At 36.3% G+C, this 23,588-nt stretch overlaps 1 protein-coding gene across 1 annotated transcript in view; it reads right to left on the minus strand.

The window, feature by feature from the left end:
* Nucleotides 1-23,077, minus strand: part of LOC125843609 (ALBINO3-like protein 2, chloroplastic) — a 36,449-nt gene extending 13,372 nt beyond the window's left edge. Inside the window, exons 1-6 of the mRNA XM_049522752.1 lie at nt 23,013-23,077; nt 14,455-15,124; nt 13,638-13,744; nt 12,256-12,383; nt 10,579-10,650; nt 4,414-4,515 (exon numbers count right to left, since the gene is read on the minus strand). Coding sequence (XP_049378709.1) covers nt 4,414-4,515; nt 10,579-10,650; nt 12,256-12,383; nt 13,638-13,744; nt 14,455-14,924 — 879 coding nt within the window. The 5' untranslated portion in view covers nt 14,925-15,124; nt 23,013-23,077. The remainder of the gene's footprint in view (nt 1-4,413; nt 4,516-10,578; nt 10,651-12,255; nt 12,384-13,637; nt 13,745-14,454; nt 15,125-23,012) is intronic.
* Nucleotides 23,078-23,588: the final 511 nt, after the last annotated feature.

Below are 23,588 nucleotides of genomic sequence, written 5' to 3' on the forward strand. Positions count from 1 at the left end.
CCCCCCCCCCCCCCCCTCCCTAATATTCCCTTCCCATTTATGAGACAAAAGTTTGTAAAAATCGTTTGGTGCGTAAGGGCAGGAGAAATTTCGAGAAAAAACTTCTTTTAAATGTAACCCCCCTAGATGTTTACTGAAAAAAAAATGTAACCCCTTGATGTTTTTCATTCTTATTTATTTATATTTTTTTATCACGAGTAGATAACACTATTTGGTGTAGCTAACATCATATCATGTTTTTCAAATTTCGAAAACACACGAGTTACTTTCCAATTAAGTGAAGTCTCCTATTTGAATCCCATCACCAATAATTAGCCAACTACTTATAATATTCTTCCCACTTTCCTCGTTTGTTTCTTTCCCTTTCATCTTTTGGTTGATTATCTTTCTTCCTCATTCCCAGCCCCTTTTATTGGTGATATTCTTTCTCTTTCGCTTCGCATTTGACGTCACACTATCAGAACTTTTATCCATCTCATCCTCCAAAAACACATTGTTATTTCCCCAGGTCAACCTTCTCTATTCTTTACAACCCTCAGCCACAAGAAATACGGGTGCTATCAGATAAATCTTTTCCATTGTACTATTGCATCCTTTTTTGGTGAAACCGCAAGGCTTGGGCAGTTGAGTGGAATGAAAATTGAATTATGCCTTTAGATGGACCCTGTTCCAGTCTTATCTCATACACTGAAAATGTAGCTTACTTGAACTAGATTTTGCAACTGTGACTGTGGTGTGGATACTCAGCCTTGTCTTAGGCATGCCTTTAGGCAGGGAGTTCAAAGAGGTAGAGATGTGGGATAGAATTATAGAGAAGACTAAAAGGAAACTAGCCAAATGGAAGTCACAGTACTTATCTTTAAGGGGAAGGGTCACACTGATTAATTCAGTCTTGGATTTCTTGTCCACCTATGGGATGTCTTTGTTTCTCATCCCAGACAGTGTGGTGGAAAAACTTAACAGATTAAGAAGGGATTTTTTGTGGAGAAGGAATAAAGAAGGAAAGGGTTGCAATCTACCCCTTCCATTCCATATTCATTGAATTTTTGAGGTGTTTAACACCCTTTAAGAAAAGTAGATTAAGACATAAATTGAACATAGTTTTCCATTTTTACCCTTATTAATTATTGTCAAATTTATTGAAGTCATCACATTGAAAATCCAAATGAAGGGTAAAATTGAAAGAACACTCTAAAAGAAATTAATTTGAAAAATGAAAAATGCCTCAAAAATTCAATTAATATGGAATGGAGGGAGTAGTAAAATGGGAAGTGACTCAATCTAGCAAAGGCCATGGAGGACTAGGAATAAGGAATCTGAAGACCCAAAACAGTAGCCTTTTGATGAAGTGACTTTGGAGATTTTGTGAAGAAGAGTCCTCTCTTTGGAAACAAGCAATTATCCATAATTATGGGCAAACCAACCACTGGTGCTCAAATGAGGAAAATACTACATATGGGGTGGGTGTTTGGAGGGCAATCAAAGCACTATGGCCAAAGTTGCAGGAGAACTCTAGGATTAGGGTGGACAATGGCCTCAAAACCAGGTTTTGGAAGGATAATTGGCTAGGTGAATCTCCACTGCAGGTCAGATTCCCAGATCTCATGATGTTATGTAGGAATCCAGAGATAAATGTTGCTGAATGTTGGTCTAACCATGGCTGGAATCTCAATTTTAGAAGACACCTAAATGATTGGGAAGTGGAAAGGGTGGCTAGTTCGCTAAATGAAGTGGAAATGTTTGCTGGAACCACAATGGAACCTGACAAGCAAAGGTGGAGACACACTACAGAAGGAAGTTTCTCTGTTAAAAATTTGTACAGGAGGAGAATAGTGTTATGCGGGAGGAAGAGCTAAGGATATGGAAGAATGTATAGAAGAATATAGCTCCAACAAAGGTGAATTGCTTCACTTGGCTAGTAGTTAAGAAGGCATGCCTTACTCATGAAGTACTACAAAAGAAGGGGAGAGCAGCGGTGACTAGGTGTTTTTTGTGCAATGAAACAGGAGAGACAAATAATCACCTGTTCCTACATTGTAATTTTACTAATCAAGTGTGGAATCTGTTTTTGAGTCTCACAAAGACAGTATGGACAATTCCAGAGCAGACAGCGGATCTGATGAGCTGTTGGATTAGAAGAGGTGGAAGCATGAGTCAGAAAAAATGGTGGAGGATAATACCCTCATGCATATGTTGGACAATTTGTAAGGAGAGAAATGGAATATGCTTTGAAGACGAGATCAAATCCATTGATGTGAAATGGAACTGCCTGGTAACCTTATGTTTTTGGTGTAAACAGAACTGTATAAAGGAAGTAGAGGAGTTGATTGATTTCCTAGGTACTTTGTAAAGTTTAGATTTGAATCTCACTCCCCTGTTAACATGTTTTTGGTGGTGGCCAGCATTCCTAATGCTGAGGAATACAACAGTACTAATTCTCAAAAAAAAAAAAAAAAGATTTTGCAACTGTGACTATAAAAGATGGCTTCTTGAACCAATTGTTAAGGCTTAGTGTGGTAGAGAACATTATTCTTCTTCTTTTCCGGATAGCGATGGTGTCCAAGCAACTTGCACGCACCTCGACTATTCCACAAAGTACTTGCTACCTCCCACCAACACCAATACAGGGTCACTCTTTTCTTTTTAGAAGGAACACCAGGTAACTATGTCAATCAAGAATTAGGCAGATGGGAAGAAATCACCTAGTGATAGAACATTCTTCAGTTTTTTCTTTCCATGAAAAAATCTCACAGAATTGGAGGATATGATTTGGGATTTGCAGATGTAAATGAAAGATCTAGGTTTACATTTTATTTTATCTAAAAATCTAAATAGGAACAAGGTCAGTGATGATTTACCCAACTTGTTTGGAACCGAGACATAATTGTTGTATTTTATTTGGAAAAATGCAACAAAGTCATTGCGGAGCCAAATAAGTTTTCTGCCAAATGAAAATTAAAAGGAAAAACAAATTGAATTTCTTCACTGGGAGAAAAATATAAGAATAATCTCTAGTCTCTACCACGTAACCTTTACAATTGGTTCAAGAATCCACCTTTTTCCGTAACAATTGCAAAAGCTAGTTCAGGTAAGCTATCTTGTCGGGTAGTCAAAGTTGATTAAATAGACTTGAAATAAGTTCATCCAAAGCAAACATAAGAAAACACACCTGCCACTTCCTGATCTGATTCTATCTGCTCCAACAAGTCAACATTTAAAAGTAATTAGCAATATCCTGAAGACAGTACTGAAACTAAAACCTTTCTTGAGCTAACAAAGAACCTGAAGAATTACTAAACCAGTGCATATATGGTCACACTGTGCAGGTTTCAGCATCAGACCTAAACCAACCCAGCACCACAAAGATAGAATTTATACCCTCCCTGCACTCACGCACAAAATCCAAAGGGTACCAGTGATGCCTAAGTTGGGTCGCCTTCTTTTTCTCTCTGTGGTACCTTTTTGTTGGTGAAACTTCCAGGACCCCATTTTTTGAAGATGCGAAAAATGGAGAGACAGGGCAAGACTTTAAAACAAAAAAAAAGCAGAAAGCATAATTTAATAAGGTGAGGCAACTCCACAAGTAATTTTTACTTCTTAACCCATCTGGTTAACTGCTGAACTCAAGTCCTCCAGACAGTTTAAGTCTTTGCTCATTAATCATCCAAACCAAGATGAAGTCTTCCCTTTTCAAAACATTTTACACCACATCTGGGAAGACCAAATTTTACGGAGTATTAGTTGATTGAATACAGACGGCAGGAAGATCCACCTGTCAGTTAAATCTTCGGTTCTCGCGAGTTTTGAGCGCCAGAGGGAATCTGAGATTACAAGACTCAATGTTTGGTGGCATCATTGTTTGGGAGAAGGGTTTCAAGCGTTCAAAACCATGCAAGAATAAATTATTATTCCTTGCAACAGTATATCAAAAAGCCCAAAACTATGAAGGGGCAAGGAAGAATTATCAACCATATACTAGCTTTGGAGAAAAAACATATTAAGAAACAAAATTGATGCCGGTATGCAGATATCTCATACTATAGAACTGAAATATTTTTCCCTTTTCCTACTTGCTTCAGGCCTGCCCCAAATATTAAACAGTATCCAAGACCCACCAACAATTGCAAGGTAAGCACCAAGAGAACATGTCTGAACATAAAGCGATGGTTAACCAGCACGAAATCGATCATGTTGACGATCAAATTCCTAAACATAAGTACTATTGGATAACAGTCCCCCCTCTGAACAGAAAAGGAAAAAGAAATTATAATTGAAAATGTATCTAGTACCAAGGCCAAGAATAAGGTACAGGTCTCTTAATCCCATAATGAAACTCTGTTACCAGTTACCACAAAGAAAGACAACAACGAAACAGAAAGGCAGTAAATCTCAAGGTTGATAAAAGCAATATACCTGTATGTTGATATAATGCAATCCCGCAATCAGTAAAGGAAAGACTGGCCCTAAAACACCACTAGGGAACTCGGTCAAGTTCTGGAACCAAAGAATTCCCCCCTACAGAGAAATGAATGGAAATAAGTACCATCAAGTGGACAGAATATTTAAACTCACGAGAGTTTCAAAGCTTTAAAAATTTTCATATAGATACAGGAATCAGACTACTACTCCCTTTGTCCCAATTTATGTAGCCTTTTCCTTTTTACTCTGTCCCAAAATGAATGTCACCTTTCTATAATTAGAAACAATTCAACTTTAAAATTCTCCTTTTACTTTTAATTAAATGATTTATAGTCACACAAATATCTAAGGTTTGTTTTAGACTACAATTTTTAAATGTCTTCCTTTTTTAAACTGTGTCAAGTCAAACGGTGCCACATAAATTGGGACGGAGGGAGTAACTAAAGCAATTTGGTAAGAAAAAACTATATACTTGTTTCTATTAAAGTCCAACCAATTAGGTAAGAAAAAATTATATACTTGGCTATTAAAGTCCTTTATAAAAAATGAAATTCTCTCTCAACTACTCTATTCATAGAGAAAAAAAAAGTGAAGAGAACAGTTGGGACTTGTATAGAGGGAAGTGGATGAGAAAAGAAATGATTTCTGCTAGAGGCAAATCTGGAGAATTCATGGTACAACTGAGTGGAGGTTTGTGAGAGTTCATGGACTAGAAGGTGAGAGTCCAAAATAGAGAGTTGGGACAATGATAGACTGTCTGGGATAGGAAGTAACATGGGTTATAAAAGGAATTTCAAAAAGATAAGGTTCCCTGAGGAAAGCGTGGGACGTGAGACACATTGTGAGGCAAGGGGATGATCTTAAATTTTATTACTATCACCAACTAGTTGACTTGCCTCACACAGGTATCAGATTTACTAGGTCCAAAGTGTGTATTCAAGACCAAATTAACACTTGAGATCTTGGTGTAGGCGTTTAATAGGTCTAAACATCCTAGCAGCCAATGAAGTTCTTGGCTGGAGATTGAAATCAGGAGAGTTTGGGATCAAATGGGTTAGATGGATCAAGTTTTGCATCAAAATTGTCAGATACTTAGTGCTAGTCAATAGAGAGACAGTGGGGTTTTTCACTCCTCATAATGAAATTAGACAGGGAGATCCACTCCCTCATTTTGTTCATCCTAGACATGGAGGAAGAGCAAAGGAAAGAGATCTAGGGTGTCAGGGTTGGCACAAATAGTAGGACCTTGACTGTTTTTTCCCGATGAAATAAGAAGGATACTATTAACAAAAAGCATCAAGAAGATGCAAGCATTACAAAGAGATTATCCGCTCCCACGAAGGCAAAAAAAAAAAAAGCTATCACAATTATCAACATAGATCTATGGAGCTGATAAATTCTAGGAATGATTCAACCTTAATTACAGAGGAGCGGTTGACCCAACTAAAAGGACTAATTAAACATCTAGCCTTAAGAGAGGAAATGGGAGTTGGGATGCTATCAGAATACCTTTTGTTCCCCTCTATCCATATGCACCACAAAATACAAGCAGGAACTGAAGACCAGATCATTTTGATGGTCTTCCCAACTTTCCAGGAACTCCAACACACAAAAGCCTCTCTCAAAGAGCTTGGCATGACCCAAGTCAGTCCAAAGAGAGAAAAGAACATGTTCCAAAGGTCTGTGGCAACAGTGCAATGAAGAAACAAGTGATTGAAAGATTATGGGTTGAGCACATGTAGCATCTGTTGGCTATACCATCTACAGAACTTCCTCCACGTGAGACATTATCCTGAGTTAAGCAAGAACCATTAAGACTGACCCAGCTGAAACAGATGACTTTTGGAGGCATCTTAGATTTCTAGATAAGTTTCCAGGGCCACAGATCAATAAGTGTCTTCCTTGAGCTTAGATGTTAGTAGCCTTCTTTGACCAAATAGGAGCCATCCATATTACTTCCCCAAGTGAGTCTATCCCTGCTTTGGCTGTGGACTGAGTTGATCTGGATGGTGGCCATGAGGGCCATAAATTCATCAAATTCCCAGTCATTTAGATTTCTCCTTTAAGTCACATCCAAACATTATCTTCCCAACACTGAGAGATGGTTGATTCTGGATTGGAGGCAATCTTAAATATTCTTGGAAATACATTCATAAGAGGGATGTTTCCCAACCAAGTGTCTTTCCAAAACTGGATGTGCTCCTCACTTCCCACCTTGAGAGTAGCATTTCGATAGAAGACCTCCCACAACTTCCTAATAGCTTTCAAGACCCCTTTGCCATACGGAATTGTGACTTCATTAGAGCACCACTGACGAGTGCTACCAAATTTTGCTTGGATCACCTCCCTCCACAGACCAGTTGTCTCTTGATTATACCTCCAGTGTCACTTCATTAGCATACACTTGTTATGTAATATCAGGTCTTTAATCCCTAAGCCTCCAAATTGCTTTGGCATGGTGACTTTGGCTCATTTCACAAGGTGGAATTTGTGGTCCTTACTATTACCTTTCTAGAGGGAGTCTCTCCTAATCTTGTCAAGATGTTTTTGCACCTTAGCTGGCATAGGGAAGAGGGACAGAAAATAGGAGGAAATACTATCCAAGACACTATTAATGAGTGTTACCCTGCCCCCTAGTGAGAGATATTGTTGCTACCAGGAAGCCAATCTTCCTTCAAGCTTTTCCACAATACCACTCCAAGCCCCCAACTAATTTGCAACTAGCACCCAGTGGTAACCCCAAATAGGTAGTGCGAAAAGATCCAATTTAGCAGCACATGATGTCTGCCAAATTCTCCAAGTCCGGGACCTCATTAACAGGGTAGATACTTTTAGACATGTTATTGTGGAGTCCTAATGGCCTCAAAAAGCATAAGGGTGAGATTAAGGTATTGCACTTAGGATTTCTCAACTTCACAGAAGATCAGTGAGTCATCAGCAAACAAGAGATGTGATATAGAGATTGTTAGATCAGAACCACTGCTCACCATAAATCCTTCTAGCCAATGTAATTGTTTGGCCTTTTCTAACATCCTACTTAGCACCTCCATAGCCAGAATAAATGAGAAGGGTTATAGGGGATCACCTTGCCTAATGTCTCTCATAGGAGAAAAAAGCTCACAAAACTTCTATTTACTAGTACAGAATACATTACTGTGGAGAAACTGTATTTGATCGATCTAATCCACCTTTCTCCAAATCCCATCTGCCTTAGGATTGAGATAAGGGATGACCGGTTTAGCTTATCAAAAGCTTTCTTTATATCAAGCTTAAAAAGAAGACCAAAGGTACCACTTTTCTGCTTCCAGTCCAAAATTTCATTGGCAATAAGAGTTGCATCATAGATCTGCCTTTCTTGAACAAAGGCATTATGAAAACCAGAGACAACCTCCAATCACCTTCTATAAGACTTTCAGCAAGCACTTTAGCCAGGATCTTGTAAACACTACCAATAAGGCTAATAGGCCTAAAATCTTTAAGTTCTATTGCACCTTTTCTTTTGGGGTTACGTGCAAAAAAGAAGCATTAAAGGATATCACCATGTGGCAATTACTATGGAGTGATTGAGGGTACCCAAAATCTCCAGCTTGATAATATTCCAACACTTCTGGCAAAAAGCCATTGAGAAACCATCTGGCCCAGGGCTTTTATCTGAAGCACAAGAATTGATAGCGTTCAAAACCTTTTCTTCGAAAGCTTGTCTAGAGCATTCTTTTCATTTATGCTTAGGCCACCTAAATCCTCAAAAGAAGTTGTGGGCTTCCCAGGTTCATTTTCTGCATTACTTCTTTCACCTGCTCTTTCCTTTCAATCAAGTTATCACCAACCTGTAACCTGTCAATGTGATTGTACCTCCTATGAGAGTTGGCTAGCCTTTGGAAGTACTTAGTGTTTCTATCTCCTTCCTTCAACCACAAACACCTAGATTTTTGTCTCCATGAAGTTTCCTCTGCTTGTGTTGGCCTCTGAATCTAGTTTTAATTGTAGGATCTTGTTCTTTGCAATTTGAGACAATACCCACCCTTCCCTTAGTAGCATGTTTTGCTATCAGAAGATCATCCATAACTTTGTTGATTCTTGTACTAAGCTCAAATCCAACTGGGTTGACCCCAAAAGCTTTGCAGGCATTGAACAATAGAATATGTGTTACCTCAAATTTTGTGCTCAAATCCAACAGGATACATGTTACCTCCTACCAAGAATAGGTACCACGTAACTCTGTCCACCAACGCTAAAACAGATGGGAAGAATCACCTAGTATTTTTGTCTACGCTAGAATTTGAACCTGAGACCTCATGACTCTCAACCACTTCATTGATCACTAGGCCACACCCTTGGGTGCATAAATATATTAGTTATTCCACCTTTAATCTTGCATAAAATAATACATTGATTTCCACATAACCTATACACATATTAGTTATGGAGATTTCTAAATTGTCAACCGAACATCAAATTTATTTTATACATGAATAACTTAATTCCTATCTACCTATCAAACGTTGTATAAAAGATCTATGAAAATTAATATAATGGATAACTTATTTCTTATCCAGCTAACGAACGACCCCGTAGTGTCTTATAGCGCCTTTCACTTAAGTGATCAATGTTATAATAGAAGCATTACATGACCTTTAACATCTGACAGTTTTGGTGAAAGTTATTGGTTTATTAATAAAGAAATTAAGAAAATAACAAAGAAAAACTTTGAAAGAAAAAATATTGTAGTATTGTCAAAGGGAACTATTTTATTAATGACTCAGAGACATACATTTATAAATATAATTTCTAACTAAAATTAGAAAAACATGTTTAAAAACTTATCAGTAAAATTCAAATAACAAACAAAAAACTATCTCCTAAATTCAAGTCACATAGGACTCTAATAACATAATTTACAAACCATAAGGGCCTCTTTGGAAAGCCACCTTGGTAATTGGATCTAGTGTAATTGGGTGTAATTACATTGTCTGTCCTGTTTGGTTGGCCATGTAATTACCTGGTCATCAGGTAATTGGGTGTAATTGGCAAGGTATAATTACACACTCCAATTCACAGGGGGATACAACTAAAAAAGCTAGTTGGTCCAAAAGAAATACCTACTAAAGGGAAGGAATAGACACAAATCGGAAGTACCTTGTACAATATTTTGAAGAACTGCTGAAAATTATTGTACTAAATGTGAGTTGGAAGGTAATACGGAAGTGTGAACGAGAGCATGGAACATAATCCCATTGGCTGTTATATGGAGCTAAGATCACTTTGTCCAGATTAGTGGAACATTTCTGTTATGTGCACTTCTAGATCATAAATGATATTCCAATACTAGATGCTCTTAGCAAATAATCATGTTTTTGTGGAAGAACTTGTATTTGGGTTTTCCCCCTTACATCAATATAGTTAACTTCATCAGAAAAAGCCATCTCGGGTGACTTTAAAAGAATCCTTGTTTGCAAAGTATAACTCAAGTCAGTGGTTGGTTGACAATCAATGTAATAATAATCTAATTATGACAAATCTCCTAATAAATTGTTTGAATAAACTGGAATGAATATGGAGAATATAACCGAACTAATAGTCTGGTTTAGGGCATAGTTGATTGATTAAATGGTCAAGAGGGACAAAGAGGCTTGTCCAAGCGATAAAAATATGGTTCATGATATGATTAAGAGAATAAGAGAGACTTTTTGAATTTGAAAACCATTTGGGATACCTCTAAAATTACGGAAATCTCATTGGATGTGTGTCAAATGCGCTCTTTGTTTGCAGGAGGAGATACGACGAAGGGATGCAACAACAAGAAGAGGAAAAAACAAGGCAAGCAAACTATTTACTAGTTATGTTGCATATATTGTGTGCCTCACTTACTTGAGAATTACCATATTAGTTTCACCACTATGTTGTCGAATCGCATGTTATATGCATCAATAATGCTTATACAGTCAGCTTTCACCAGCATTTATATGCATCAACAATGCTTATAGAGTCAGATATTCACTTGGTGTATCAATTGAGCCTTGTAAAAGATGATGATACAAAACCAAAGATGATGATACAAAACCAAACTAAGCAATTAAGGGGAGAAAGAGAAGACTTGTAATACCAAAAAGAAAATCAATCCTGCACAAGCATTGCATAAATGAAAAAGGGTGCTCTTACACAATCAAAGCCTTCATGATGATACAGTGACATTCTTGTAATAGTTGTAATCCAAAGAAAAAAGCAGGGCACCTAAAATTGAATAAAGATCATGACCAAGATGACAAAATTACACTACAACATCCTACTTTCATCAATAAAGTACCAAATTTCATGCGGAGATTTCAAAAGCTTCGACTGTGTGACAATAAAAACAACATCAATGCATCTACTTTTTTTGTGTGAAGTGTTCATCAAAGACTAAAAATAAAGCAAACACACAAGGAAAAAGAACTATAACTTATTGTAGTCTAACTCCTATCATATTGAATAGGCAAATAATGAATTCTAAAACATAATGACTTTCAAAGTTTTGTTTTGCTACACATGCTTCCCAATAAAAGTAGCAATTTCCTCAAGGGTCGTTTGGCACGAAGATAAATAACGCAGGGATTAATAACGCCGGATTAGCAATGCAGGGATTAATAGTGTAGGGATTAGTAATACACGGTTTATTTTTTATCAAGTGTTTAGTTCATTGCTTCCACCCCATCTTGTGTTTGGATTAAACTCTACAAAATGCTTCTTTTCAATTATACCCTTGAATCATTATGAGATTTTCCATTTCATGTAATTGGGTCAAGGTAAATTAATATTGCCGGACAATTTTTATTTTTTTTGGGCCTTCTAACTAGCTAGGAGAAGAACAATTTTGTCGTCATGTTTGTTATTTTCTCACTTGAATTATTTGAGGGTAAATAATTTTTATCTTAATAAATTGATTACTCACAAAATGTTAATTTTCAATTTAATAAAAATAGACCATCTACTTATAAAATCGAAAAGACGGTAAACAATAGTAAGATTGAATAAATCATCTACATTTACACATAAAAGTTGCAAATTGTAGTTTTAATATGGAGTTAATATCTTAAAAGTTCACTCAACTTTTATAAGTGTTTTTCTACTATATATTTAAAATTTATAATGTATCATCATCGGTGCTTTTACTAGGAAAAAAATGATAGATGCTTTTCTACCAATTTTTTTAAACTAGGTAGGCTAACATAAGAGGAGATAATGTTGTTGCCAAGTTTGATTAAATATTATTACAAATCAAAAGAAGAGATTTTTTTTAATGATGTAATATCCTCCTTATGTTGATCAATTCGAATGCGTTACTCCAGTAAAATAACACTAATTAATTATTTAACTAATTTACAATATATTAATCATTTAGCAACAAACAACTCTCTCTAAATAATTAAATTTGTAAGCTAATTTATTTAAATAAATTTACTAGTACAAAACTAAAAATATAAAACATAAAATTAAGAAAATAAAAATAATGATTAAAAGGATTTGAGGGGTATTTTTGTCTTTACATATTTTAATCACATGGTATTAAATCATATGTATTACTAATACCACCAAATGGAAGGTATTAGCTATACATCCTATAATACCATGTAGGGTGTAAACTAATCCATGGATTAGTTATACATAGGTCTAAAATCCTACCAAACACAATACAAAATAATACCATACATAATACATGGATTATTTCTTCTAATACTCCATACCAAACGACAACTCAGTGTTCTACAATGTATAATGAAAAATAGTCAATTATCTACTACATATGGAAAGTCTTCTAAGGCAAATAAACTTGATATAATAAATTATATAGGATTATACCTGAACTGTCAGAGTGGCGAAGTACCAGAAAAATGAAGGACAGCCTGCCGCTCGTTTCTCCTTGAAAAATATTTTAAGTTGGTCCCTAAAACTCCTTCTTGACATAGGCGGAGGCAATGGAGGAGGCACTTAAAAATGCATAAAAAGATCAGTTAAAAAGTAATGGCTTCTGGCGTGCACACATCTCTATTAAGAGGTAAAATACTATGTCCCCCGTCTCAAACAACTCATTGAGGCTTGCCTCTTCACTCTTTCTTTTTCATCTATATTTTTTAGGATGGAGATGTCATTAAAAGATAGATTCTTTACAGAACAAAGAAAATAGCAGCATCAGGAAAGTTATCCTGGTTCTTTTTTTCCGGTCTTTCTTAATCAGTAGTGTGTGGGCTAGCTTGAGAGCACCTCCTCAACTGATCTACAGGGCAACTTGGCTGGATCACAAGCGTAGGTTTCCCAATTTATGCCCATCAAGGCTGAACCAGATGGGACATACCAAGTATTGTAGCTGGGATTCGAACCTGGTGTGTCCAGACCACATTGTTGTTCCCATGCCTCAACCACTACGCCATCCTCTTGTGAACATGTGTAAGTTTCATTTTAAAGAAGAGCACCTCAAGAAACATGAAATGATTAAATGAAGCCATAGCCAACTCTACTCTAGGGTGAATACATACTAAAGCACTTGGAGGGAAAGAAGTAGAACTGAAGATAAACGTAAAATTTATATAGTTTTGTGAATCTTGGCCAGAAATGATAGGGAACAGAAATTCAGTTTCAAAAAAATGATAGGGAAAAGAAACAGAATCTTATTTGTCATCTTCTAGTGACAAAATCACTCAGCATCCTACCAAGTTAATTTTGTAAATAGGAAGACCGAAAAAATTGTCTAATCCAAATATGAGAGCATCTCCTTTGAAGATTTTAATAATCTAAATAGGCACGTGGACAATACTTGATTGAGGTTGAAAGATAAAGAGTACTAAAAGTTGAAATTGAAAAGAGTATTGGGAAGTTAGTTGTGTTTGGACATAATTTCACTTGGAAACAATGTTGAAGTTTAGAGAGTAAAAACCATTTTTTCACTTGAGATACTCCTCAAACCAGTTTTTTGACTTCAAATTCTCTATTTCAAGTTGAAGTTAAAAATAATGGACCAAATTGTAAAACAGACATTTATGGACAATTAACATCTCAAATTGAAGTTGAGATAATGAAATAATTATATGGACAACAGGGGCTTTAAATATTTTTGCACCGAAATTTCAACCAAAGGGAAAAGAGGTCCACGTACTCGTTCCCCTCTTTCACTCCATCCTACTTTTTGAGTTCCAAAATTAGCATCAGATAAAGGGAAATTAATGGTGCTGAAAACAAAGCCTCACATTTAGGAAGTAACTCTAAAATTCTCTTCAACTTGTGGAGTTGCAATATTACAAACGGGAATAACGTAAGCCTCATTGCCACTGCTGAAGAAGCTATAATGATCCACCTGCAAACCAAGTAAGTACAGTGTATGATTTCAAAATCAAGAGCCCATATACTAGCATTGGATAAAAATTAGAAAAAGAAAATACTAAATTAAGACATTAAAAACTGGCCGATCCTTGTGGGTAATTTAGTGAAGGGAGGAGTGGGTCTAAAACAGTGAACTACAGAATGCTTTTTTGATTGGTATCAGTGTAGTACATAATTGAGTTGTTTCCCAACTAGATACCTTCCAAGGAGGTCCTTATCTGCAAGGTGGGCAAGAGCCTTCAACAACTCAGCATCATCATTTACCTCTGTTTCCATTTTGGGTCCATTTACTTTTATGAAATACTTCCAAGCAGCTTCTTCCCCCATTGCTTGCAGCTAGAGCTGCCTCCCCTAAGTAACTAACAGCCCTGTAATTCATATAAATGAAACTTTTTTTTTTTTGCGAGGTAAGGACAGAGCAGTTATTTTCCACCATATATTACAATTCACAAGCTATAATTTTCTGCATTGTTTGCTTAACTTCTGCATATGGATTTCAAGTTGTGTACCATGGCTCTTTTCACCTTACTGAATCAATTATCAAAGCCATTTTTTAGAACTACATTTCAATTTTACAACGAAACTAGGAATTTTTAAAGTACCAGAAAAAAGCTTAGAATGAAAATCAAATAAACATATATAAAGGTGCTTAACAAAATATTTGGAAGGAATGCAGTATGTTACCAAGGGAAGCCAGTGAGGTCATGATAACCATCCAACAACGAAATCAAGGCGCGTACTGGAAGAATGGACTCCTCAACACTTTCAGTAATATTTTCGCTGATAAACAACTCCGTGTTCTCATACTGAGTAACCGCCGAGTCACTGATGTCAGTAATATTTTCGCTGATAAACAACTCCGTGTTCTCATACTGAGTAACCGCCGAGTCACTGATGTCACCAATTCGCGAGTCGCGAGTGGAGAAGGAATGGCAGAAGGAAACACTGTGCGGGATAACACATTGTGGCTTTGATGGTAAAAACGAGTTCAAAATGTGGACATACCGGCTGTTCCCATGGTTGTGGTGGCGGTAGTGATCGGAAGGGTTTGAGGGTTTATTGTGAGAATCTGAAGAAGTGAAATTGTGGAGAAAGTAGATTCCTGGCGAATTACGAGAGTAACGGCGGTGCTGGAAGAATCTCTGAATGGACATGATGGGTTGGTGGTTGGTATCGGCAGACGGCGGGTTACAACGAAACTAGGATTAACCCAGCAACTAAATATCCAGCTTCATTTTGGGACTTCAGAAAAAGTTGCTTAAAACTTCAAACATAGTGCCATCGTCTATTCCATGTAGAAAGCTGATTTTTCTTTCTGATTTTCTATTATTTCTGAGGGCTGTTTGGAAGTCACCTGTTAATTGAATTTGGTATACAACAACATATTAGTGGCATTCCACAAGTGGGATTTAGGAAAGGTAAAGTGTAGGCAGAGGCGGCAGACGTAAAATTATATATATATACTAGATAGACATGCCCGTGCTTTGCACAGGCCCAACATGAAGTCAATTATATTCTAGTAATTAGTAAGCATCAACATGAAGTCAATTATACTCTAGTAATTGGTTTTCATGCGCTATTAGATAAACTGACCAATGATATTGAAATGACGGGGTTAAAGATATCATATTTTTCGTGTTACGACTAAAATGAGATATCATCCCTTTAAAGAAACAGAAAACAACACACCAGCAAGAATTCACATACATAAAATTAAAACTTTGTAGATCTCTGGATTAGCAACACAACTTTGGTGTTGGAAAGGTAATGATCTATATACACCTTGATAATAATAGCATCTGGAATTTAATGTATCAAATCATTTTGCACAGTACAGAAACAAAAGAATGTTCTATTTGTGTAGAGACAGAATTGTGGCAAGCCATATTATCTTTACTTTCCGCAAAAGGACAAGTTTTTGTAAACAAAATCATTCAACTAATAAGAAATTCTAAACTTGATCTGATTAAATAATATAAATTTCCTTCCCACATGCATCTTAGTTTTTTTCTTCTTGAAAATAACTTTCTTGAACCACTAATGTTTGAAGAGGAGAATCAAGCATCACCCACAAACAAATCAAGAATGCTATTACTTGATAGATGAAAAGCAAAGTCATGAATAACCTCTAAAAGAAATCAAGATGATCCAAAAGAAAATGGGCATATATCGATCATAATTGTGAAAATAAGTGCAGATAAAACAATGAATATGCATATAATCCAATTAAAAACAAAATCAAGCACTCGAAAGATCCATACTTCCCCAAAAATAAAAAATTCCTCCTTCGCTGGCCTTGCAACAAAACTTATAAATTCTCTTTAAGAAGCTTACTTTTTCATTTGAAGTGTAGTTTATATCTTAAGTCAAATTTTATCAATGTAAAAATCAAGTGTTATTTTATAAATATTTTATACATAAAATAAAATTAAATAAAAATATAAAATTAATAAGTTAGTTAAAATTCTTATTAAGGAGAGAGCCCTGGCTTAAAGGACATGTACGGTGGAGCCAAGACTCGGGTTAGAACTGTGGGAGGAGACTAGGAACATTTCCCAGTTGAGATGGGCTTACACCAAGGTTCAGTCCTTAGCCCTTTTCTATTTGCGTTGGTGATGGATGAGTTGACGCGGTCTATTCAGGAGAAGGTCCCTTGGTGTATGTTATTTGCGGATGACATAGTACTGATTGATGAGACGCGGGACAGAGTTAATGCAAGGTTGGAGGTGTGGAGACAAACGCTGGAGTCCAAAGGGTTCAAGTTGAGTAGGACCAAAACAGAATATTTAAGGTGCAAATTCAGTGATGCGTTGGATGAGACAGATGTGGAAGTGAGACTTGCCACACAGATCATTCCTAAGAAAGAAAGTTTTAAGTATCTGGGGTCTGTAATCCAAGGAAGTGGTGACATCGACGATGATGTCACACATCGCATTGGGGTTGCTTGGATGAAATGGAGGCTTGCCTCTGGAGTCTTGTGTGATAAGAAAATTCCACCTAGACTTAAAGGTAAGTTCTACAGAGTGGTAGTTAGACCGGCCTTGTTGTATGGAGCGGAGTGTTGGCCAGTCAAGAACTTACATGTTCAAAAAATGCATGTTGCGGAGATGAGGATGTTGAGATGGATGTGTGGGCACACTAGGAGCGATAAGATTAGGAATGAGGTTGTCCGGGAGAAGGTGGGAGGGGCCTCTGTGGTGGACAAACTGAGGGAAGCGAGATTGCGATGGTTTGGACATGTGAAGAGACGGTGCGCAGACGCCCCTGTGAGGAGGTGTGAGGGGCTGGTTGTAGAGGGTACGCAGAGGGGTAGAGGTAGGCCTAAGAAGTATTGGGGAGAGGTGATTAGACAGGACTTGGCTCAGCTTCACATTACCGAGGACATGACTCTAGATAGGAAGGAGTGGAGGTCGCGTATTAAGGTTGTAGGTTAGTAGGGTTAGCGCGTTGGCTTTCCTTGCAAGGGTTTGGGTTGTTAGCGTTTGTGGTAGTCCTAGCCTTGCACTTGCAGTTCTTGTCTGTGATACCTATAGCCTTATGTTGTTTACTGCGTTTCACTTCTCGCATTATTTTATTGATGCTTTATACACTGTTTCCCTCTTCATTTTACTTGGATTTGTTGTACTTGAGCTGAGGGTCTTTCGGAAACAGCCTCTCTACCTCAACGAGGTAGTGGCAAGGTCTGCGTACACTCTACCCTCCCCAGACCCCACCTAGTGGGATTTCACTGGGTATGTTGTTGTTGTTGTTTGAGAGAGCCCTGGCTTGACTCGATCACGAAGATTATATATGCTATGAACTCTTTTTATGAATTTTGTTCTTCCACTTAAACTGCAGAAGGTCATGCAGTCTTTACACTAGGGTATAAATACTCTTTCTTGAAAAGTCATGCCTCACTCGTAGCATATAACTTTATCCCAACTTGTAAAATAATGAATTGACTTTAAAAGTCTGATCATTCGTTCTTAATTCGTTAAATCACCTTTATCAAGAATACGATTTGTCATTAATTCCAGCATGTTGAGTCAAATTTTGAGATTTTATTTTATTTTCTTAATGAGAGAAGTATATCAAAATGCTTGAGCAATTCCCTTCATATGAGTCTAAGCATAAAGGATGGAAAGAATTGACAAAATTAAAATTACAAGTAACCATAAAAAATTGGCACATACACCTCATTTACCACATCTATCTTCAACTATGAATAAGAAGATGATAACCACTGAAAAATCATTGTGCTAAAGTAAAAAATTAGAAGCAAGAAAATCAAAGATAATTGTTTGCGGAGGATATATGTTTCAAGTTCAACACGAAGTTACAAATATTCAAATTCTAGTTTTATTTTCAATAGTTACTGAACTTGGAAACACCAATGAGGACAAAGTAATATATATAGGTATTAATTTTGAAGGAAGAGAAGTTTCAGCCAAAGAGAACTTAACGTTATATCAGGCATTTCATGAGTAGCAAAAGAAAATTATATTGTTCGTTATCCAGAATTATTTATTATTCAACAAGGAGTGGCTGAATACCTATTCTGTAGCAAGGAAAACTCATATCTCCAACTAAGATTGTTCAGTCAGTCAAATGATCTTACTGAAAAAAAAAAGTGGAGAACCAACTCACTGCATTATTAATACACTCTATTTAATACAAGCATTATTAATACACTCTATTTAGCATTATTCTTATACACTCTACCAAACGGCCCCATAAAGTCTGCAAATGCAACAGTGCACATAGCAGTCCTTTATTAGCAATGTAGAAGTCTTACAGTAGCAAAAAAAAACTCTTCAATTTCATTTATCAACAGGCCAAATGATTTTAACATCAAATCTGAGTCCAAGTAGTGTGCATTCAGTTGACCAAATATACACAATAAAGAAAACCTACAAATTTGACTTTAGATTTGACAGACCTTGAATTTGCTTTTTTTTCATGAATGAACTCGGCAAACAATAGTCCCTCATATTTGCAATATTGGTGCACTTTTGGTCCTTCCCCAAACCTCTCCTATTTTTTTTAACATTGGTTTTGTCCACAATTTACTGTATGAAATGTTCAGACCTTCTCTTATTTGTTAAGTAAAACCAACAGGTTCATATGAGAGAAGGTGAGAAGAAGAGTATCCTTTGTTTTGTATCCAAACATTGTTGCAGCTAAACCAAGAACCTACCTTTGTTTTTCGGACTATTGTCTATATTTTCAGGCACTTTTGCTTCAAAAGGTAATAGCATAAAGCTCCCCACTAGTATGATAGAAAACAAGTTACATATCTCTATATGTGAGAATGAATAAATTAAAGGTGATGTAACAAGAAAAGGAGTTTTGGTCCAGATGTTATCTAGTTTTTGTTTAGTTGCTTCCTCTTTTTTTTTTGGTTTTAGCAGGGTCTATAGATTTGGCCTAGTTTGTAAATACAGATTGAGTTTTCTTTTATGGATAAATGGGCAGCAACCCACCTTTAATTTTAAAAAATGTAACAAGACAAGGTCGAGCCTAAAACGACAGATCAGAGCAGAGACGTACGCTTAAATTAGGCATAGTGAACGGGCTTCTAATAGCCCCTAATCTTAATCAATTTTAATACTGATCTTTGCTTAAGGATATTAGGGGAAGGGAGTGTTATTTCTTGCCAATTGTTTACTTTTTAGCTATTATTCAAGCCTTAGTTGCATCAGTTTCATTCACATACTAACTTATCGTAAGAGTTATATTTATTTTACTGGAATTGTGTAAGAGCTTTCAAAGGAGTTCATGAACATCTTGGTCTACTCTATCAATAGATATATCTTTTTACAAAAGCTAAAAGCCGATTGTTAGTATTTTTGTACAGTAAAATTCAGCGGGAGAATGTTATGCATTTTCATAATTAGATATAGCCACATTTAGAAGTATCAAATTTGATCTATATAAATGTAACCTGTTCAATTTATCAAGTTTTAATGGGGTAGGTCGATATTATTTTGTTTCACATCTCAAAAATCAACATGTTGGTAGATTTATCAGACTCTACTTTCTTGCAACACATTGGTGAAATTTCATTGCTCTACCGATCATCCTTTTCTTTTCTTTTTTTTGATGAAGTAAGTAGATTCATTCAAAGGCATCAAGAAGATGCAAGCTTTACAAGGATAGATCAGTTAAGCTCACAAAAAAAAGGATTTGTAGCCTCTTTCTAAGCTATAGAGTTAACAAAATCACAGGGGTCAATTTGGACCAACTAAAAAGGCTAACTAGACATCTACCTCGCAAAAGATTTCTAGAAGTTAAAATTCCATCAAAACATTTTTTGTTCCTCTCTGTCCATAAACACCAAAAGATAGAACAAGGGATCATCATCGACATACTCTTGATGGCTTTGTCAACTTCCCGTGAACTCCAACTTTCAAGAGCATCCCTAACAGAAAAAGGCATGAGCCACGAAAGACCAAAAAAGCAACAAAACATATTCCAGAGGTCTGAGGCAGTTGGTCAGTGCAGTAGCAAGTGGTTGACACTTTCTGTGTGCTTGTGGCAGAAATAGCATTGGTTAGCAAGCTGGAATTTCTTTTTGGAGAGATTATCCTGTGTGAGGCATGAGCTATGCAGTGCATTCCAGCTAAGACAGATCACTTTGGTAGGTAATTTTGTCTTCCATACATGCGTCTATGGCCACTTGTCAATCATTGAGTTCCTTGAGCTTAAGTTGTGATACCCTTCCTTGACTGTGTAGTGACCTTTTCTTGAGTTACCCCATTTCAATCTATCAAGCTCTTGAGGCGAAAAGGAGCAAGACTGCAATTTGGCAAAGAGGGCAAATATGTCATTAAGTTCCCAGTCATTTAGGTTTCTCCTGAACCTTAGGTCCCAAATGTCGTATGATCTGTTGGATGCTATGGTAGAATTTGGTTCAGCTGCAATGAGGTGCAAACTTGGAAATTCCTCACCCAAAATTGTGTCTCCGAACCATATATCCTTCCAAAATTTGATGTGAGATCCATTGCCAACTCTAAATGTGACGTTCCCAGCAAAATCTGGCCAAAGTTTACTGATGCTTTTCCATATGCATCTGCTGAGACTTTTGTGGACCAGTGAGTAAGCTTCCATATGCATCTGCTGAGACTTTTGTGGACCAGTGAGTAAGCTTAAGCTCACCATGTTTAGCTTTGATCACCTCTTTCAACAATCCAAAGTCTTCAGTTCCGTACCTCCATAACCATTTCATCATCATGCTTTTATTGTGAGCTGCAAGATCTTTGATACCCAAACCCCCTTAAGATTTAGGTTGTTTCACTTTTGCCCATTTAACCAAGTGAAACTTATGATCCTTGTTGTTGCCTACCCATAGAAAATTCCTTCTCATTTTGTCGAGCTTTTTGAGAACTTTTACTGGAATAGGGAAAAGGGATATATGATATGTAGGGATGTTGTCCAGTACACTAATAATCAATGTAACTCTTCCTCCAAAAGAAAGATACTGCATTTGCCATGTTGCTAGTCTTTTTTGAAACTTCTCAATTATTCCCGACCATATTTCGTTAGCCTTGAAATTTGCACCTAAAGGCAGCCCAAGATAAGTTGTTGGAAAGGACAGCCTTGAAATTTGCACCTAAAGGCAGCCCAAGATAAGTTGTTGGAAAGGACCCTATGTTGCAGCACATGATTCCTGCTGGCTCTGTCAGATTCTGCACTGAGTTTACTGGATAGATAGTGTTTTTTGACATATTTGTGTGTAGTCCAGAGACAGCTTCGAAGATGTGCAAACTCAAGTTTAGCTTAATAACTTGTGATCTATCTGCCCCACAAAATAGCAGAGTATTGTCCGCATAAAGCAAATGTGAAACTAAGACATTGTTTCCCGTGAGACTGCCTACTTTGAAGCCTTCAATCCATTGTAGTTGACTCTACTACAAACTTATTAATATCTACACAATCAAACTATACTTTTAAGCTTGAGTCCTAGTTTTTGCTTTTGAGCTCGTTCTTTCCTTTCTGTAGCTCCTAAACTCAGCACATAGATGGATACCAGTTTCTAGAGTAGTTTTTTCAAAAAAGTTCATAAACTAAATGGACTTTATTCTAAATCTATAAAATAATTTTATGTTGGGCGGATTGGGTTATTACCCAAAATTCAATCTATACAGACCTAATTCACTTATCAAAATAGGTTCTTGGACGGATAAGATCATAACTCGTATATTAACATAACCTGCTTTGATCTGTATAAATTTGACCCAATCTACCCATTTGTTACTCCTAGACAAATTATCCTGATAATTTTTTCTTTAGGTGTATATAATGGACAGAAAATTTAGTTTGATTAGATTAATAGTGCTGTTCAGCTGAAGATATTCATTGTTACTTTCAGAAGATGTCTGCATTAACGAAAAAGTATAAGAGAGCTTCTAGTATGCTCATGAATGAGAATTGGTTGTATTAGTTCATAAGACAGAATTTTAACATCACAATAAGCAAGAAACAATTCCTCCATTTAGCAGTGTAAAACCAACAGCTTGTAACAAAAAAATTCAGCCTAAAAAGAAAATATTCGACTCTAAAGGCACAAGAACAGAGAATGTCACAGATTGTACTTCGAAGGATCATTTAGGTGTGCATAATTTTCAACTCAAGCGATTCGACCAAGCAGTTCAAGACCTACCTAACTACCCCAATTTTACTCAAAACCAACTCCTAATAGTGCTCTGGTAATCAGACTTCAGTGGTGAATTCATTGAGCACACAATAAAATGGAGATCAGATTTAACAAAGGCTCAACTCAAGCAAACGAATAAAAGAATCCATTTCAAGAGTTCAAAATTTATGGCTACAGATTAGCATACTGCTCCATGTAACAGTTTCTCTCCCCCAATCACCACTTCCTTACAAATTGATCAAATTTAAAACAGAACACTTTAAAGCCAACCCGAACTACCCCATACAGTTACACTCATCTCCTAATGTCGTTTGGCTACTCACACTTCACCTACAAATAAAATCCTCTCTCAGATAATTTATCGAACAGATTGCAGGCAGAACTTTAACAAAACTTTTTGGACTGATCTGGTGATTGATTTACCCTCCCATTTACTGGGAATTAAAGTTCAATGCAGCAAAAATACATCACAATCAAACAACAATAGGAGAATTGGACAATTTGTGCTCTCTAACAACACAACAAAAGATTCACATGGACAGAAAAGAAAAAGAAAAACTATGTAATAGAAAGAAACTATGGGAGAGATAGAGAGAAGAGACCTTACCTTAGCGCCACTGGTAACCTCGACTGGCAATGGAGTTGTGTTTTGTGTTTTGTGTGTTGTGTGTTAGTGCGAAGGTGAGCAGAGAGGAGAAATGGGTGAAGTTAATTTAAAAAACAAGTTTAAGGAAAAAAAAAGAAATAAAATATCAAAAATAGGTCTAAACTATTTTTATTTTTATTTTGAATGTCAATGTATAAATTATCATTTATTAGTTTGAGAAATATACGTAAATGATGTTTAATACACTCTCTCTTTTATTTGCAAAAATCTTGTTACATGGATAATATATTCCACCTTAACAAAAATTAAATAATAAACTATTAATTAAAAATTAAAAATTAAAGTATTACTATCCCAAAAAAATAATTTTTAAAAAAATGAAATTAATTTTTACCCCACTCCACCACCTCCTTCCCCCCCTCCTCCCCCCAACAATCCCTCATCCTTTTATTTTTTTTAATTTCTTTTATAAAATATTTTTTTTAAAACCATACCCCCCCCCCCAAAAAAAAAAAAAAAAAACCACACATTCATTCCCTTAAAAAAAATTGATATTATTTTATTTATATAAAAAAA

Source organism: Solanum stenotomum, chromosome 11, assembly GCF_019186545.1.
Source record: "Solanum stenotomum isolate F172 chromosome 11, ASM1918654v1, whole genome shotgun sequence".
In the NCBI taxonomy this organism is placed as follows: domain Eukaryota; kingdom Viridiplantae; phylum Streptophyta; class Magnoliopsida; order Solanales; family Solanaceae; genus Solanum; species Solanum stenotomum.